The sequence below is a fragment of the Desmodus rotundus genome, chromosome 6 (genome assembly GCF_022682495.2).
Source record: "Desmodus rotundus isolate HL8 chromosome 6, HLdesRot8A.1, whole genome shotgun sequence".
Lineage (NCBI taxonomy): Eukaryota > Metazoa > Chordata > Mammalia > Chiroptera > Phyllostomidae > Desmodus > Desmodus rotundus.
In genome coordinates, this window is record NC_071392.1 from 148,040,789 (window position 1) to 148,056,440 (window position 15,652).

General features: G+C 38.4%; 1 protein-coding gene across 2 annotated transcripts in view; it reads left to right on the forward strand.

Annotated features, from left to right (window-relative positions):
- Positions 1-13,186, forward strand: part of GABRG2 (gamma-aminobutyric acid type A receptor subunit gamma2) — a 76,977-nt gene extending 63,791 nt beyond the window's left edge. The window contains exons 7-10 of one of the 2 annotated variants that reach the window (XM_024576896.4): positions 4,327-4,479; positions 6,600-6,805; positions 9,243-9,266; positions 10,757-13,186. In XM_024576896.4, coding sequence (XP_024432664.1) covers positions 4,327-4,479; positions 6,600-6,805; positions 9,243-9,266; positions 10,757-11,032 — 659 coding nt within the window. In that variant the 3' untranslated portion in view covers positions 11,033-13,186. The remainder of the gene's footprint in view (positions 1-4,326; positions 4,480-6,599; positions 6,806-9,242; positions 9,267-10,756) is intronic. The other variant, XM_024576897.4, reaches the window with a different exon arrangement.
- The last annotated feature ends 2,466 nt before the right edge of the window (positions 13,187-15,652 follow it).

Sequence of the window (15,652 nt, forward strand, 5' to 3'; positions counted from 1 at the left end):
GTGGGCAGGGGACGAAACACTTGGGGGCGGCGGCATGCACAGAAGTCAGAATCTGATTGAATATGAAAGTCTTTTCTCCCCCACAATGCTCTAGACTCCTTAAGCTCAGGGACCTGGATTCTGCCCAAGGACTTGGCGTTCTTTTCCTTTTTGGGGCACACAGCAAACCTTAAAAAACGCTTAGTGTCAACTGAAAGGCAGTAGTTTAGAAAATGTTTTTTTCTTCAGTGTTTATTCCAGATATCTAGGAGTAAACTTTTTAAAATATACTTACAGATTACTGTCTGAAGAGTTTACATCAGTGAGTACCCCTAGCAAGAGAGTGTAGTTGTGCTCTTGCTCCACATCTGGCCAGTGCTGAAAATTACAGTTTATTTTCTCCCCAGTCTCACTGGCTGCACATGAAAAACTAATACTTTCCGTTACTGATCACTGCTGAAGATAAGACTCTTTTCATATAATTAGCACCCATGAATTGTCCAGAGAGTTTAGCCTGCTTGAAAATGTGGGTTTCTTTTCTCAATAATGAATGAAAATTCTTTGTGCATCAGTGATATTAGTCTTTGATTTCTTATTTATTTTGGAAATACTCTATTTAAAGCAAATTATTTATAATACATAAGTCCTAAGTTCTACATGGTAAACCTATCATTTTTTTCCTTTGTGCCTCTTATGTTTTGCACACCTGACCAAGCCTTTTCCACACTGAGATTATACAGACAATGCCCTATATTTTCATAATGTGTAGTATTTATATTCACACTTAAATGTGGGCCTTTGGTCCATTTTAAATTTATTTTTGTGCATTGGGTGAAGTATTGATCTAATTTCAGAAAACAGTTTCTCCCAATAAAAGTACAACCAATCAACTATCCTGCTGGCCTGTGGTCAAAACGAATCTCTAGGATTTATGTTTCAGATTCAAGAGGTTAGTAAGGAGTTCCAACGGTGGATATAACACCTTGTCTCAGCACGTTTCCCTGTCTATCTGAGTTGTAGTCAGAGAGGATATAATTTTGTTCTCATTTAACCCACTTAATTTAGAATTAGTTGTAAGATTCCTTACGTCGTAATCTCCACTTGGACTAATATAGTGCTCTGTGCACAGAAAGATTAAAAATATTTGTTGACTTAAAGATGAGACTCGAGAAAGGAATGTAAAGAAGAGTGTAACAATAATTATGTCTTCGAAGTTAACCTGCTAGAATAATACCTTCTGTATCCACTGTATTTAAGTGGAGGAAGAATCATGGGAAAGGAACAAAGTGAAGTGGGCTTCTTTTTTTTTTTTTTTTGCCATCCTGACAAAATGATTAGGGAGTTCAGAGATAATATATGCAAACCATTTAGTCCAATGTCTGCACATAGTAGGGCTACATTACTGGGGACTAGAATATAATTATTTTTATGATTTTAGATGTTCAATGGAGAGGCAGACTTCTCAGTCATGGAATCTTTTTTCAGAGGAAATAGTTCATGTATGAAATGGAGCCTAAATGCTCTAATAAATTGGAATTTTAAAGCTTTCATATGGTTTGCATCACACTAAAGAAATAATCATCAGAGCTCATTGTTCACTGACGTTGATAGTCTCTTCCTGAAATTAGGCATGAGAATCATACTAAATACAAAGAATAAATATTCATGGGTATTATTAAAATTCTGTGTCTTCTCTCCTCTGTCATAGCCTGTGTCTATTACATCTAAATTGGGTGGGGGGCGGGGGGAGGAAGCAGGGGACAAACTAATCTATAAACTGCTATGGCTTTAAATATTTATCTTCAAATAAGTCAATTGAAAAATAAATTTGAAGTGGCTGAAACCAGCACCTTTGACTGAGATGACATTGAACCCTTCGCGCTTGGTGAACCTCCGGGAGACTTGGTTTTCAGGCACCACAGCCCAAGTTTTTAAAATACAAAAAGGACATGGCCTTAGAGATAAGGAGACAGGCATTGGCTGTCACTGAGAAGCTGCTTTGCTCTTCAATGGCCTGCTCCCAAGTCTGAGTCTGTATTACAGAGGTAGAAAAGTTTTGGATTTGCTGGTAAAGATGAAAGATGCTCAGAAGCTGTTATCTTAAAATAGCTATCGATAGACTAGAAGGCTCTGGAAGTTTAGAGTCTGACCAAAAGGGAATAGGGGAATTGAATCGAGATAATTACCTTGTTAATTGGAGGCAAAATTAAAATTCACCTTTGAGAGCGTCAGATCATTAATGCCAAAGTGTAGAGTCTCATTCATTTATATGATAAGGAATAAAATTGTCCAGATTTATTAAAATACTACTTCTCAAGTGTCATTTAACACATTTAAAATATGCAGGAAACCTCAAGGTCTTGGAAAATAGGGAGAAAAAGTACCTCCTGAATATTATTATTTTAGAAGAAAGCCTCTTCCTTTGTTTTTCTTAGTTTGCATTTGCCTCTGGTATTCAGATCAGAAAAACAGGAGGAAAAGAGAAAAAAGACAACCATTAGTAGGGATCATCTCAAATTAAATTACTTTAATCCTAAATCATAGCCTGCGTATGCTATATTCTAAATTAAATCAAAAGCAAGGACCCAATTAATTTATAAAACGTGTTGACATGATATAGTTTTCAGTCTAGATACATCAACATGGAGGAGTATAACCTCAGGGAACTAATCAAAATCTAGTTAATATGATAAGAAATTCATACCTTCAAGTTTCGAGAGATAATCACTACATAATTGCTCCTTATTGATCTCTGAGAAGGAACTGATGTTCCAGGGGGAGCCCACGTCATTGCTGCTGCCCAGTGCCCACGTCATTGCTGCTGCCCCCACCAGGCCCCACCCGGAGAAGTAACAGTGCATTAATCCACCAAAGGGCAGCGTGAGGAGCGGCTCAGAACCCCACGCAGGAAACACCGCAGGGGAGACTCTTGACTTCGTGAAGAAGAGCCAGTGAGGGTTTTCTGTCTCAGCAGCTTGGAAGGGTGTGGAGTAAAGACTGAGAGTAGAAGGAAGAACTGGACTGAGTGGTAGTATCTCATCTTGCTGAATCAATCTTCTCTGCATGAGGCTGCTAAAGCACCTTGTTTTCAAATCAGATCTAAATCAGCCAAGTAAGTAGAGAAACATGGGCTGGAAGCCAAGTAATTAAAATGGAACGCGTGGTTTGGATATCATTCTCCATGCATTTTAGGGCATATTATAATTTAGTAAAGAAAAAGAAGCAATATTTGAAAACTGTATTCTCTTATTTGTTCACCCCTGATTGCAAGAACAGGTACAATCTTTGAAACTGATGTTTTCTAAAAGTAGAAAGAAAATATAAATATATAGTAACTGGGCTAAGTCTCCATGGTACATTTTCTAAATTCAAAATGTAAAATTCCCTAACATTGCACTTCGAAGCATACAAAATGAAGGACATGGAATTTTAGAAGCAATGCATGAATCCTGACAGGAAAAAATCGGAGACCTCAAATTTTGTCACATTAAATTATTCTCATGGTTATGTCTTGATTCCTTTATTATATAACCTCCTTTTTTAACCCAAATGTCCGAAAATACCGCCTTCTGATTTCTTGGTTTTTGCTTTATATATGAATTTATAAGTATATTCATTCATTTGATCATTTATTCAACAAACGTTATGAAATGCCTATTTAGAATCAAGGGAGTGCTAATTACTAGTAGTGCAATGACCGGCTAAAGTAGGCGGTTTGTGGACTCACGCAGATACAGTCTAAATGGAGGAGACAGACATTACAAAGACAGCCACACATATAAATGAGAAATTACGAACTGAAGTAACCGCTAGGAAGGAAAACCATGTGATTCGACGAAACCTTGAGGACACATGTCTCAGCATAGGAATTTCATTATAAAGCGAGTAAACTAGTTGTTCACTAGTGTTCAGCACCAGCATATTACTCTCTGCTTTGGAAGGACATAGAACCTGAGAACAAGAGGACATGGGTCCAAATCTATGATTCATTTTAGACAAGAGGGGCACAGTATAAAAACACTGTTCCTTCCCTCCCCAGAAAACAACAACAACAATATATATTGCATGCACTAAGCACGCAGAAGAGGCACTATCAAAGCTCACCTGAAACAAGAACGTCCTATGAGTGTGTTCAGAAATGTTTTCTCCTATCTAGTAGTCACTTCACTTCTAAAAGGACCAGACTTCCGTTTCATTTGGGGTTTGCTTCCTGCTTTCTGTTTTCGCATACCCCTGTATGAACTCTCAGTTGAAAGGTGTGAGGGTTGGCTATATGCTTCTTTTCGAATGCTTTCCAGAGTTCGATAAGGGGGTGCGTGGGGCCATCTTTGTCCTGTCCTGTTCCAGGAGACTACGTGGTCATGTGTGTCTACTTCGAGCTGAGCAGGAGAATGGGGTACTTCACCATCCAGACCTACATCCCCTGCACACTCATCGTCGTTCTGTCCTGGGTGTCTTTCTGGATCAATAAGGATGCTGTTCCAGCCAGGACCTCTTTAGGTGAGACACGTCTTTATTCCTTTTTCTAAATTGATTTGCTTTTAATTCAGTCAGCAACTACATAGAAATGCTACTTTTTCATTTTTAAAGAAAACCTCACATATTAAAAATGAAAAACAATATTTAAAGTTTCCTAATTCTGCCTTCCTAATCACCTTAATAGAATTTATTTTTAGTAAATTATTAATGAATTTAAGTTAAATAGGAAAAAATCCTTCTAAGTTCAATAGGTTTTATAAAAATTTTGGTCTCTGAGCAGTTTTATATGCTGGAGCTACCTATACCAGCTCCTGAGAGCTGGTCATTTGTCCTTTCCCAAAGGTGTGTCCCGTAATGTCACACTGGCAGCTTGACATCAGCCAAGGTGAAAGTGGTAATACCAAAGAAATAGTCAAACAGTAAAATTCACAGCCTCCATATTTTGTAGAGTCATTTGTTATACATTTACCAGCATACCACTGGCTGTTAATTAATTCTGACATAATCATGAACACATACACATATATTAATTGGCTACTTACCCAAGAGCCACTAAAAAGACTATTTTTGGGAAAACACAATTGCCTGTGAAATTCTGAGGACCCAGCTCCCCACTTTTAAGATCACTTACAGTTTGCTCAATCTATTGTATAATGGATGATATTTGTCTCGGATTTTCACATCTGTTTTGTCACGTGAGGAAGAAGGTATACAGAGACTATAACAAAGCCACAGACTCCCAGGGACATTGGGGTCCAGGTCCACGAATAGACTTTTCATACTCCATAAAATTCCATAAAGACTTAGCTAAGAATAAGGCTACTGAAAAATTAATTATTAAACCGTAATCTCTTCCATCGGCTACGTGAAAATTAGAGCCACACCCCTCGCTCAGTCCTTTCTAGAGAGGCAGGATCACGCAATAGGTAAGAGCTGGAGTTTTGAAGTCCAACAAATCTGAATTTCAACCCACAATTACAGTACAGCCTTGGAAATACCCGTTAATCTCTAAATCACAGTTCCCTCGCATGTAAAATATGTATCATTTCCTACCTAGCTTGTGGGGTTTTAATTATGTTGAATAAGGTATTCTGTGTAAAGTGCACAAACCATAGTAAGACCTCAGAAATGTGAGCAGCTATAGTCATTTTCTGACAAAATGATCTGTACCGAGCTACTAAAACGGAGGGCAAAAGCAATTACTGGGGAAAAAAACTTTTTAAAGCTATCATTTGCATATTGATCCTCTTCCAAACCTAATTTAGTCTGCCATCTGTTTCAAAATAAAGTTATTTTTACTTTTTCTGTTATATGTGGTACTTTATGTTACAAGTCCTATTCAACAATTATAGTGTCTAATGCTACATGCTGAAACAAGCCCAAAATATTTTGAGCTTATGACTTTAGAGCAATTACTTCTCACTGCGGGTAGAATGTGTTGCATGACATGCTACGTCTGTCTCTTACATGAGCAGGTAACTATCTTTTTTATTTCCAGTACAGTGCCAGGCACATAGCTGGTAGTTCAACAGTTATTCAAGTAATGTATGTACACTTATGAGTAAATGGAACAAATGGATTGATATATTCCAATTTATCCATCCCACAAACAGTTCAAGGAAAAGATTTCATGTCAATTTCTTCTTTTGAAGTCTAGATTCCTGCTAGTCACATCCACTCTTGTGGCCACTCTCACAGCTCATTTTAACCACTCATTAATGACTGCTCACTGGCAAAGACAATGGTGGGAGAAGGGATCAAGGTGAGAGGGCTGAGGAATGAGGGATGAGGGAGAGACCCCTAAGCAAACAGCAAGTATGCGCTCCTGTTTGTTGATCATCGACCAGAAGTTGACTTCAAGTCAGACATGTTTACTATGCCTTTTCTATTCTCCATAACTAGTGCATGCAGAAGTTGTGATGATTTAAAAAACGATCACATTTTTTTAGAGTTAAAGAAGCAAAGGTGCTGCAAGATTAAATGGCATTTAAGATGCAGTGAGTATTTGAGGGCATAGTGAATGATTTCGATTGTACTTCCTTTCCCATTACTGAGGTTGCTTACCAAGTATCACAACACAAGCTTCACCTCAGTAGTGACTGATGTGGTCACATGACTTGTTTTACTGTGTCCCCCTTCAGGTATCACGACTGTCCTGACAATGACAACCCTCAGCACCATTGCCCGGAAGTCACTCCCCAAGGTCTCCTACGTCACAGCGATGGACCTCTTTGTATCTGTCTGCTTCATATTCGTCTTCTCCGCTTTGGTGGAGTATGGTACCCTGCATTATTTTGTCAGCAACCGGAAACCAAGCAAAGACAAAGACAAAAAGAAGAAAAACCCTGTACGTATCATTTCCCACTGGGACCACTGAAATTTTTATGCAGAAAGATCACCCGACTTGGTTTTGGTTTGGTTTTGCTTAGCCAGTCTGTAGGTTAAGCCTCGACACTTTGGGCTCCAAAATGAAAAGTCAATGTGTGAGTTTGACCAGGACATAGGATTCATTGAGAAAGACCGAATTTCCTAGGGCAGACTCTTGTTCTCTTCATTTCATGGGGAGTAGAACCACTGCTAAGAAATGCATCTGTGTGTTAGCCACTATTATTCTAGGTTTCACTGACTTTCATGTTTTTGCCCCTTTGCTATAATAGTTTGTAAATTATTGAGGTTTTCAATTAATTTTTAAAAGATTTTATCTATTTATTTACTTTTAGAGAGAGTGGAAGGGAAGGAGAAAGAGAGGGAGAGAAACATCAATGTGTGGTTGCCTCTCACACACTCCCAACTGGGGATCTAGCCCACAACCCAGGCATGTGCCCTGACCGGGAATCAAACCACAACCTTTGGGTTGGCAGGCTGGCACTCAGTCCACTGAGCCACACCAGCCAGGGCTAAATTAAAACTTTTATCCAAAGCTTTCTACCAAGAAGTCACAAGATTGTTGAAATTTCAAGGATCACCGCACTTTTGCGAATAGTTTGATGTGTGTATACGTGTGTGTGTATTGCCACCAGAGGAGTTCTATTGGTTTCATATTCAATTTATTATTATTTTTGTCTTAAAAGAAATGTCCCATCTATTGTTGGGCAGGTTATTTAGCCTCCCTTTGTTTTATCATGTATAAAATGAATATTATAAAAAACACATGTCTTATGGAGATGCTGTGAGAAATAAATGTGTTCATATGGTAAAAAGCATTACATAGTATTTACACATGAAAGTTCTTATCATCACTATTTGACAATGATGGTTGATGTTGATGATCTATACAGAAACCAACCTGGATTGATTTCAGTGATTTGGAAGCAGGGAGAATGATTTCTCCCCGTTACCAAACTTTAAATAGAGATGATAAAGCATGAATTTGAATGCCTAAGGCCATTGTCTTTTACTATTAATTTTGAAGAGAGCACGTAGCTACCCATTTACCCACCTGAATACAATGTCTGGCTCTAATGGGGCCCTATGAAATTTAAGGCCCATTCCCTCCCAAATCAGAGGCAAAGGAATGAACTGAATGTACAGAAGGCCTTTCCCAGTCTTCTGCTCTCAGGTTCCTGAGGGTGATGATAGTGGCTAGCTGTCTGACCCATGAACTTCATGGGGCTGGATGATAATGAGGAAACCTAGCTGATTCTAAGTTGTATTTTGATGCATGTCCGGGAACACCAGTGAAATTCTCTAAATTGTATGTTTATTTGAATATAAGAATTCATAACCGGTAAAGAAAGAAGCACCATTTCTCCTGATGGATAAAAAAAAAATGCTTCTCTTTAATTTCCCAAATATTCACTATGCTTTATGCAGTCCTTTCCTTCCCTGTTCTGCCTCTCTCTGCCTCTGCACTTTCTCTCTTTTAGTTTCCTTGTCCTGTTGGTGTTTTTGTTTTCTTCCTCTTCTTCACTTTCCATTTCATTTCCCCCCAAGAAGATGGTTCTATCGACACTCAGCATTGTTACCTGCCAACAGTAACAAGGGCATGAGGGGACTGGCTTACAAACAAGTCTGGAGAGTTCTTTTTTACTCCTTCCTTCCTTCCTTCCTTCCTTCCTTCCTTCCTTCCTTCCTTCCTTCCTTCCTTCCTTCCTTCCTTCCTTCTTTCCTCCCTCCCTCCCTCCCTTCGTTCCTTCCTCCCTTCCTTCCATTCTTCCTTTGGAAAAAGCCCTTTGGCCCTCTCTAACAGCTAGGTCATTGCAGAGTACATTTTGTTACAGAAATAGAAACCATGGCTTCCTTGCTCCAAGGCCATGAAGACGACAGAAGAAGAGAAGAAGGCAGAAGAGAAAGGCAATTAAAGAAACTGAGAAACTAAAGTTATCTGTGAATTTCATGCATTTCCCCTTTTTAAGGCAAAATTATGTGATTTATCAGAAGATGCAAGAGCCTAAGGGGTGAATGAGAGACTACATTTTCATTTTCCCATTTCGTATGTCCTTTGGTTCAGTATCGGGATTCACCTATTAACACCCTTTTAATGATAATTAGAAAATAAGATAATAGAAAGATTCCTCCCACATGAACAACACTGTCGTTTGCAGTTAGGTAACTGTAGATTAATTCACTGAAGATTTTACTAGCAATCACCAAATTCCCTTTTCCAACTTTAGGCATATACTTCGTTCCATGTTCAGAACTGTCATTCTGTGTTTATAATTTCAGTTCATTTTACTTACTGTTTTCAAAATGCATTTTTAATTTATCTTATTTTGTCTCTTTTTTCTTTTTTTCCTTCTTTCAATAAAAAAATGCAATTCTCTTTTCTGTCTACAAACCCAAAGCTTCTTCGGATGTTTTCCTTCAAGGTATAATGTTTTTGGAATGGAAATTTACTGCATGCAACTGCTGAATTTAAGTATTAACGCTTACATGGTGTTTTATTTTTTTTTTATGAGTAGACATTTAGGCCTTCTACTAAAGATGACACATTTAAGATGAGAAAATTCTATGGATTTCTAGAGTTGATTCAGCAACCCTACACTAATTCACAGAGGTTTTGACCTTTCGTGAAGCTAAATGCTACAAGCACTATGAGATGACATTCGTCAAGAGGGCCTCTTTAAACATTAAAGCCAAATCTTACCTTCTCTTCTCAGATGAAAATTAAATCCTATTTCACTGCCTGTACCTACCACATACCACATATAACCTATGTGCACTTAAAATTTAACTCTGCAAATCCTAATGCAAAACAAGACTGCTTTCGGATAAATAAATTTAATAATCTCTATTGGTCTAAGCTCTACCTGTCATGTAAAAATAATACTGTCTTTAAAATGTTTCAGTGAACACACCCTTCCCACCTGCCAGGGTGAGCCAGGAGCCTTGGGCTCTGTCATGCAATTTTACAAGATTTCTGCTCCCAGTTGAATTTTGACAGCTGCGTCAGAGACACTAGGATTTGCATTCATGCTATCCTAAAGCTCACTCATCCAAATTAACATGAAAAAGGCCATTGAGTCTTACAGCAATTTTATAATTTGGCCTGAAGAAAAACTCATATGAAAAATGCTCAGTCACTAACCATCAGGGAGATGCAAATTAAAATCAGAATGAGATATCCAAAAAAAGATAAACTTTGACTAGCATTCAATTAATTGGTACTAGTTTCTTCTTCCGTGCTAAGTAATGTTTGGCGGCAGTAACATTTTTCTCTGAATTTTCACTCACAAGCAGGTAAACATAGCTGACATTCTGAAGCTTCTAGATGGTGAATGTTGCACAAAGAACCATATTCCTTTAAAACATAATTCATACTCCTGTATAAACTCAGGAAACCTCTCTATTTATATACTTTTTAACACTTTATACTAAAGCATTTAAGGCATTTGCTCAGTATGATGGGGTTTACTATTTGCTTCTAGGTAATAAGCATGACACAAACTTTGATTTCAAAATTGATGCATTTTTATTTCTCTGTTCTACTCACATGCAAAACCATTAAATGCTTTCATGTAACCAACCTCACATCTAATATTTACTAGAATAAGATTCCATGTAGTTGTTTGATTTAAATCTTTAAACTTTGAGTTCCTTTGGTGCTCAATCTTCTTGCTCTAGCTGTTAGCTTGATGGTGTTATTTTCGGCCGCACTGCTTAAGCTCAAAATTTGAAATCTGCAAATGTGCTATCCTTCTAAGTTCAATTTCACCATTGTAGATCATGCTGTCATAGCAATTTCCTGAGCACCCATTTTCAGATTCATCATTCACATTGGTAACATTTTGGAGACACCGTCTAGGACTGACCAAGCATAATGAACTCTGATCCCTCTTTGTCCCTGCCCTTGTCTCAGGCCCCTACTATTGATATTCGCCCGAGATCAGCAACCATTCAAATGAACAATGCCACGCACCTTCAAGAGAGAGATGAAGAATACGGGTATGAGTGTCTGGACGGCAAGGACTGCGCCAGCTTTTTCTGCTGTTTCGAAGACTGCCGAACGGGAGCCTGGCGGCACGGGAGGATACACATCCGTATTGCCAAGATGGACTCGTACGCACGGATCTTCTTCCCCACTGCCTTCTGCTTGTTCAATCTGGTGTATTGGGTCTCCTACCTTTACCTGTGAGGAAGCATTGGTTTTATTGACGTGGGTCTTATTCTTCGCTAAATCTCATGGGGAGAAGATGTCCTTTCTAAGTCCACTTAAGTAATCCTTCGTGTGGTTTACAATGATCTGAATTTGTTTCTACGTTCTAACCTGGTAAGCTGTATTCATGTCACACCGTTTGCGCCCAACTCTCTTTCGGTGAGTGTAATTTAAACTATAATGTTCTGTGTTGCAAACCTGCAGGGCAAAGTGAAATTAGAGCGAGAACATTGAAACCAAACAACCTATTTCCAGCTACAGAACTGAAATAGTAAAAGCAATGATTATTCACAGTGCTAGTGTCCTTATTCAACTCAAAATACAATTAGAAACAAAACATCCCAGACTGTACTCTAAGTTCATGTCGGGTCAACTTGTGATACATTTAATCCTCATAGAACATCTCCCTCATTTGAGACAAATCACAACTCATTTGAAATATAAGAACCTAGACAAGAAATCAATTTACCTCTATCCCGAGATAGACAATGTCCTCCACATCACATGTACAATGATGTAAATATTTCAATAACATAGAATGCTTCGAGTTTAATGCATGCATCTCTTTAGAGCCAAAATAAATGGATTAAACTTACCATCATAAAGTATTGTCTTTTATTTTTGTGTGTTGTTGGGCTACAAAAGAATCATGAATGTAATTATAAGGATTTGGGATTGGAATTGGAGGGGAAAATTTTCACTCTTTTCATCCCTCATGCATGAAGATTGAAACAGCTTCTTTTTTCCTTATACGATGTATTAAAACACTCTAAGTAAAATATAGACTGAATATTCAACATCTGCTGCCTCTAAATATGCCCAGTTTCATAGAGTATAAAGTGATTGATTGTACGTGCTTGCTGCTATTTTTTTTCCTTTTTGGACTATAGATATTGACAGAACTTAGTCTCCACCTCAACATGTGCTTCCAGTGACTGTGAGTGCCTTGTGGGCAGTACCCTTGTCATTTCCTGTTTGGGTCCTCAGCACCTTGCGTAGTGCCTGGCACACAGGTGGTGCTCGACAAGTGTAATTTGAAGTGAGCTGGCCCCATAGCTCTGTGCTGGCCCCGAACCAGTGACTCATCTTTTCACCTCAGCAGTGTCCAAGGATATTGGATCTTGCAGAGATAACTGGGAGGATCCAAAGAACTTTGACTATTTATATTCATTCTCAAAAATGTATTTTAGTCAATGTGCATACTCCTTTAGAACAATATTTATGTCCTGTATTTGTATACAAAAAAAATGAGTCTACTAGGGAATGTTTGTGTATAGTTCTCCATGTGCAGGGATGAGTCAGCCTTGACCCATGTGCTTGAGGCCCCATGATAGACATAAGCAAGATTCCTACTGACTAGTGTTCAGAATATAGTAATCTATACTCTGTGAAATTTTTTAAAAAATGAACTGAAGGTTGAATTTCAAAAATGAAATAACAAATGAATGACTTACAAGGAGGTTGAGTTTACGCCTGAGGCCTCCTCCTTCAACTAGGTTGTCATTACACGCAGTGGTTGTCCCAGACTTCAACCCATCACAAGTGGAGCTTCATCTTTGTGTGCTCATCCTGAACTCTTATTTTTCCAAATTAGCATCCTCTGTCAGTTCTTCTTTATGCCACTCATTGCTCTGAGTTGATTCAGTCACAGCTAGCCAAACTTTACAGATAACGTAGCAGGAGTAGAAAAGAAGAGACGGTGACTCTGTTAATACAAATCCATGTAAAGTCATCATCGAGTCATCTGGATGAATCTTGAAACACATTTAGCTGCCAATTTTACAAACTTTTAATATATCAGTGCTCTAGTATACAACCTCAAACACATGTAAATAGAATCAATTATTTTCTTGTTTTGAATTGTTAACCTATTAACTGTGGACTCTTTGGGAGAGTTGTTGGCAAATTTTCAACGTTGAGAAACATGTTATTATTGTCAACTTGAGATGTATTCCATAATGGGGATACTCAAAAAAGTTAGCTTTCCAATGTGTGCATAGTATGGACGATATGAATATCTATTATCTATGATCTAGTTCTCAATTTTCAGCTGTTCCCTGTGTATGTATTTGAAAACCTTTTCACAAGGGGAATTGCCTAATATGTGGACTTTTACAATAAAAATGCTGCATCCTAATCCAAGGTGACATCCCAGTGGTCTGGTTGGTCTGATTGGACTTGTTTGTCTTAGAGATCGTGCCCTCTCTTTCCTGGCTCATGCCCCAACTCTGCCTTCCCTTTGGGTGGCCTTCCTGTGTGCGCATCTGCGATCACATTTTACATCACGATGCTCCTCGCTTTGAAAGAGTGAAGACACGCATTTGGGATGTGGAGTGGAGATGGAAGGTAGAAACGTCATGACGTAATGAAGCTCAAGCCTTCTGTACCTCAGAACTTGTGGTGTGGTTAAGAATATGGACACAGGGTCAGACATAATTGGGGTCTCATTGCTACGTTGACCAGTTGTTTGACAATTGTCGATTCAGCCTTAATCAGCCTCCATTTTACCAGCTATAAACTAGGTATGATAATGCCACCTCATACAGTCCCCGTCCTTCACTTCTAGTGCCTACGGTGCTCTGCTAACCACGCACCCCCATAGGTCAGCTCTCCTAAAGGAATCAAGCCTCAGTATGACTCTCTTTCACGATGATTCATTTTTAAAGAGTATTTGCATTAGGAAAACTTTAAAATCTAGGTGGAAAATCCACGTCTACTGTTGAAAAAATTCTCACACATTAGATTAGTTTGTTGTTGTTTTTTTTTTGAGGGCAGAGAACCCTTCTCTGTACTCCTGAAACTTAAACACAGGGAGCTACGCTCCAGAAACCATGTCATGTTTCTTTGAAGTCCTCTGAAATTTTCAAATGAAAAATGTCACTTAGTCCTTTACCAACGCAGCTGCCGTAACCTTCCTCTGCCTGTCATTCTTGTGGCCTCTTGTGGCTCCCTGCATCCAATTGAAGCATCTATTTCTCACCTTCCAGACATGTATAAAAACAGTTTTCACCTAGGTTTTGTCTGTTTCCTAACTCGGGGGTCCCCAACCTCTGGGCTGCAGACCAGTACTGGTCTGGGCCTGTTAGGAACCCGGCCACACAGCAGGAGGTGAGCTTGAATGTATGCACTTGAATCATCCTGAAACCATCAGACCCCCCAAGCCCCAGTCCGTGGAAAAACTGTCTTCCACAAAACCAGTCCTGGGTGCTGAAAAGGTTAGGGACCGCTGCTCTAACTAATGCCCTCATCTTTAGCTGGGTAGATATTCATTGTATGGATTTCACCCCTCCTTTTTTTTTTTAATTCCCAGTATTATTCTGACAAGTAGTAACCATTTTTATCTATCTGTGTTGAGGGTCAAATTAAATTAAGCAAATGAAGCAGTCTTTGGGGATTATGTCAAAAATTGCTATCTCTGGGCTCTGTCACTATGGATTTTTGTCAAATGTGTAGACCAACAGCTCTGCTACAGTATTTTAATGCTCGTTGAGTTTCCAAAGGTCACACGGCCAGTTAATGGCAAACCTGGGAACCCCCTGAGCGTTGCTCTTTCTACTGAACCTCACAGTGTTTCAGGGTTTGGAAGTAAAATTCTGAAACGCCTTATCTTTCTGTCAATGCTTTAGGATTTGCCGAACTTGAGGATGGCTTCTTTCTTTGATCTGAATCTCACTTTAATTATTTTAATTTAAATGAGGGAATTTTAGAATACTTAGCAACACAGGTAAGTTGATAGATTTTGCATTTTATATATATTTTATATAATATATATTATATATATATCTGCATTATATATTTTAATATAATAGCCAATCAATATTTAATGTTACCCACTGCTTTCAAAATTCTATTTGAAAAAAGGGATCTACAATTATCTGAAAAATTGCAGAACCAGAGTTGGCTTTGTCCCTCAGGGAGGGGGACATGACACAGCCACACAGCTTCCTTTGGCTAGTCTGCAGGCTCATTCTTTCTACTGTGTCTGGAAAGTTGTAGGAATGATCTATATCATTCGTTCTGACATTAGAAATTATTGGCTAATCCCAAAAGCCAGTTGTAACTTCCTTTTGCCATATTTGGAATAGTGAATAAAAGTTTTCCCCTGTTATTGTTGGTAAAACAAAATGAAGAAGCAGAGGCTTTTGCCCTCAATTTACCTACGTTCAAATCCTGGCACTGGTAAGATGTAGGCCCAACTGTATTCTGCCTCCATTTCTTCATCTGAAAAATGGGGATAGTGATGGTTCATAACTCACAGTTTTATTGTAAGGAGTAGCTGTGTTAATATGAAGGGATAATTGAAGGTTATTAATTTTCTTCACACAGATATGAAGTGTCAGAAAGGAAAGGGCACAAGAATCATAGTCTACTTTGCTTAGGAATAATTATGTTTAATGAAGTTAATTGCTACATTTTTCCACTTTGTATGAATGCATTTCACTAAACATCTTTACTGACATCATGCCTTACTTGGGAAATTCATGTACATAAAGAAAATTATAGAGCTAACTGACTATTTCCAAGTGGAATAGTGTATTGTTTAAATCACTATTATGTGATATGAAGATACAAAAGGAGATATTTTTAAAGTAAAAATTA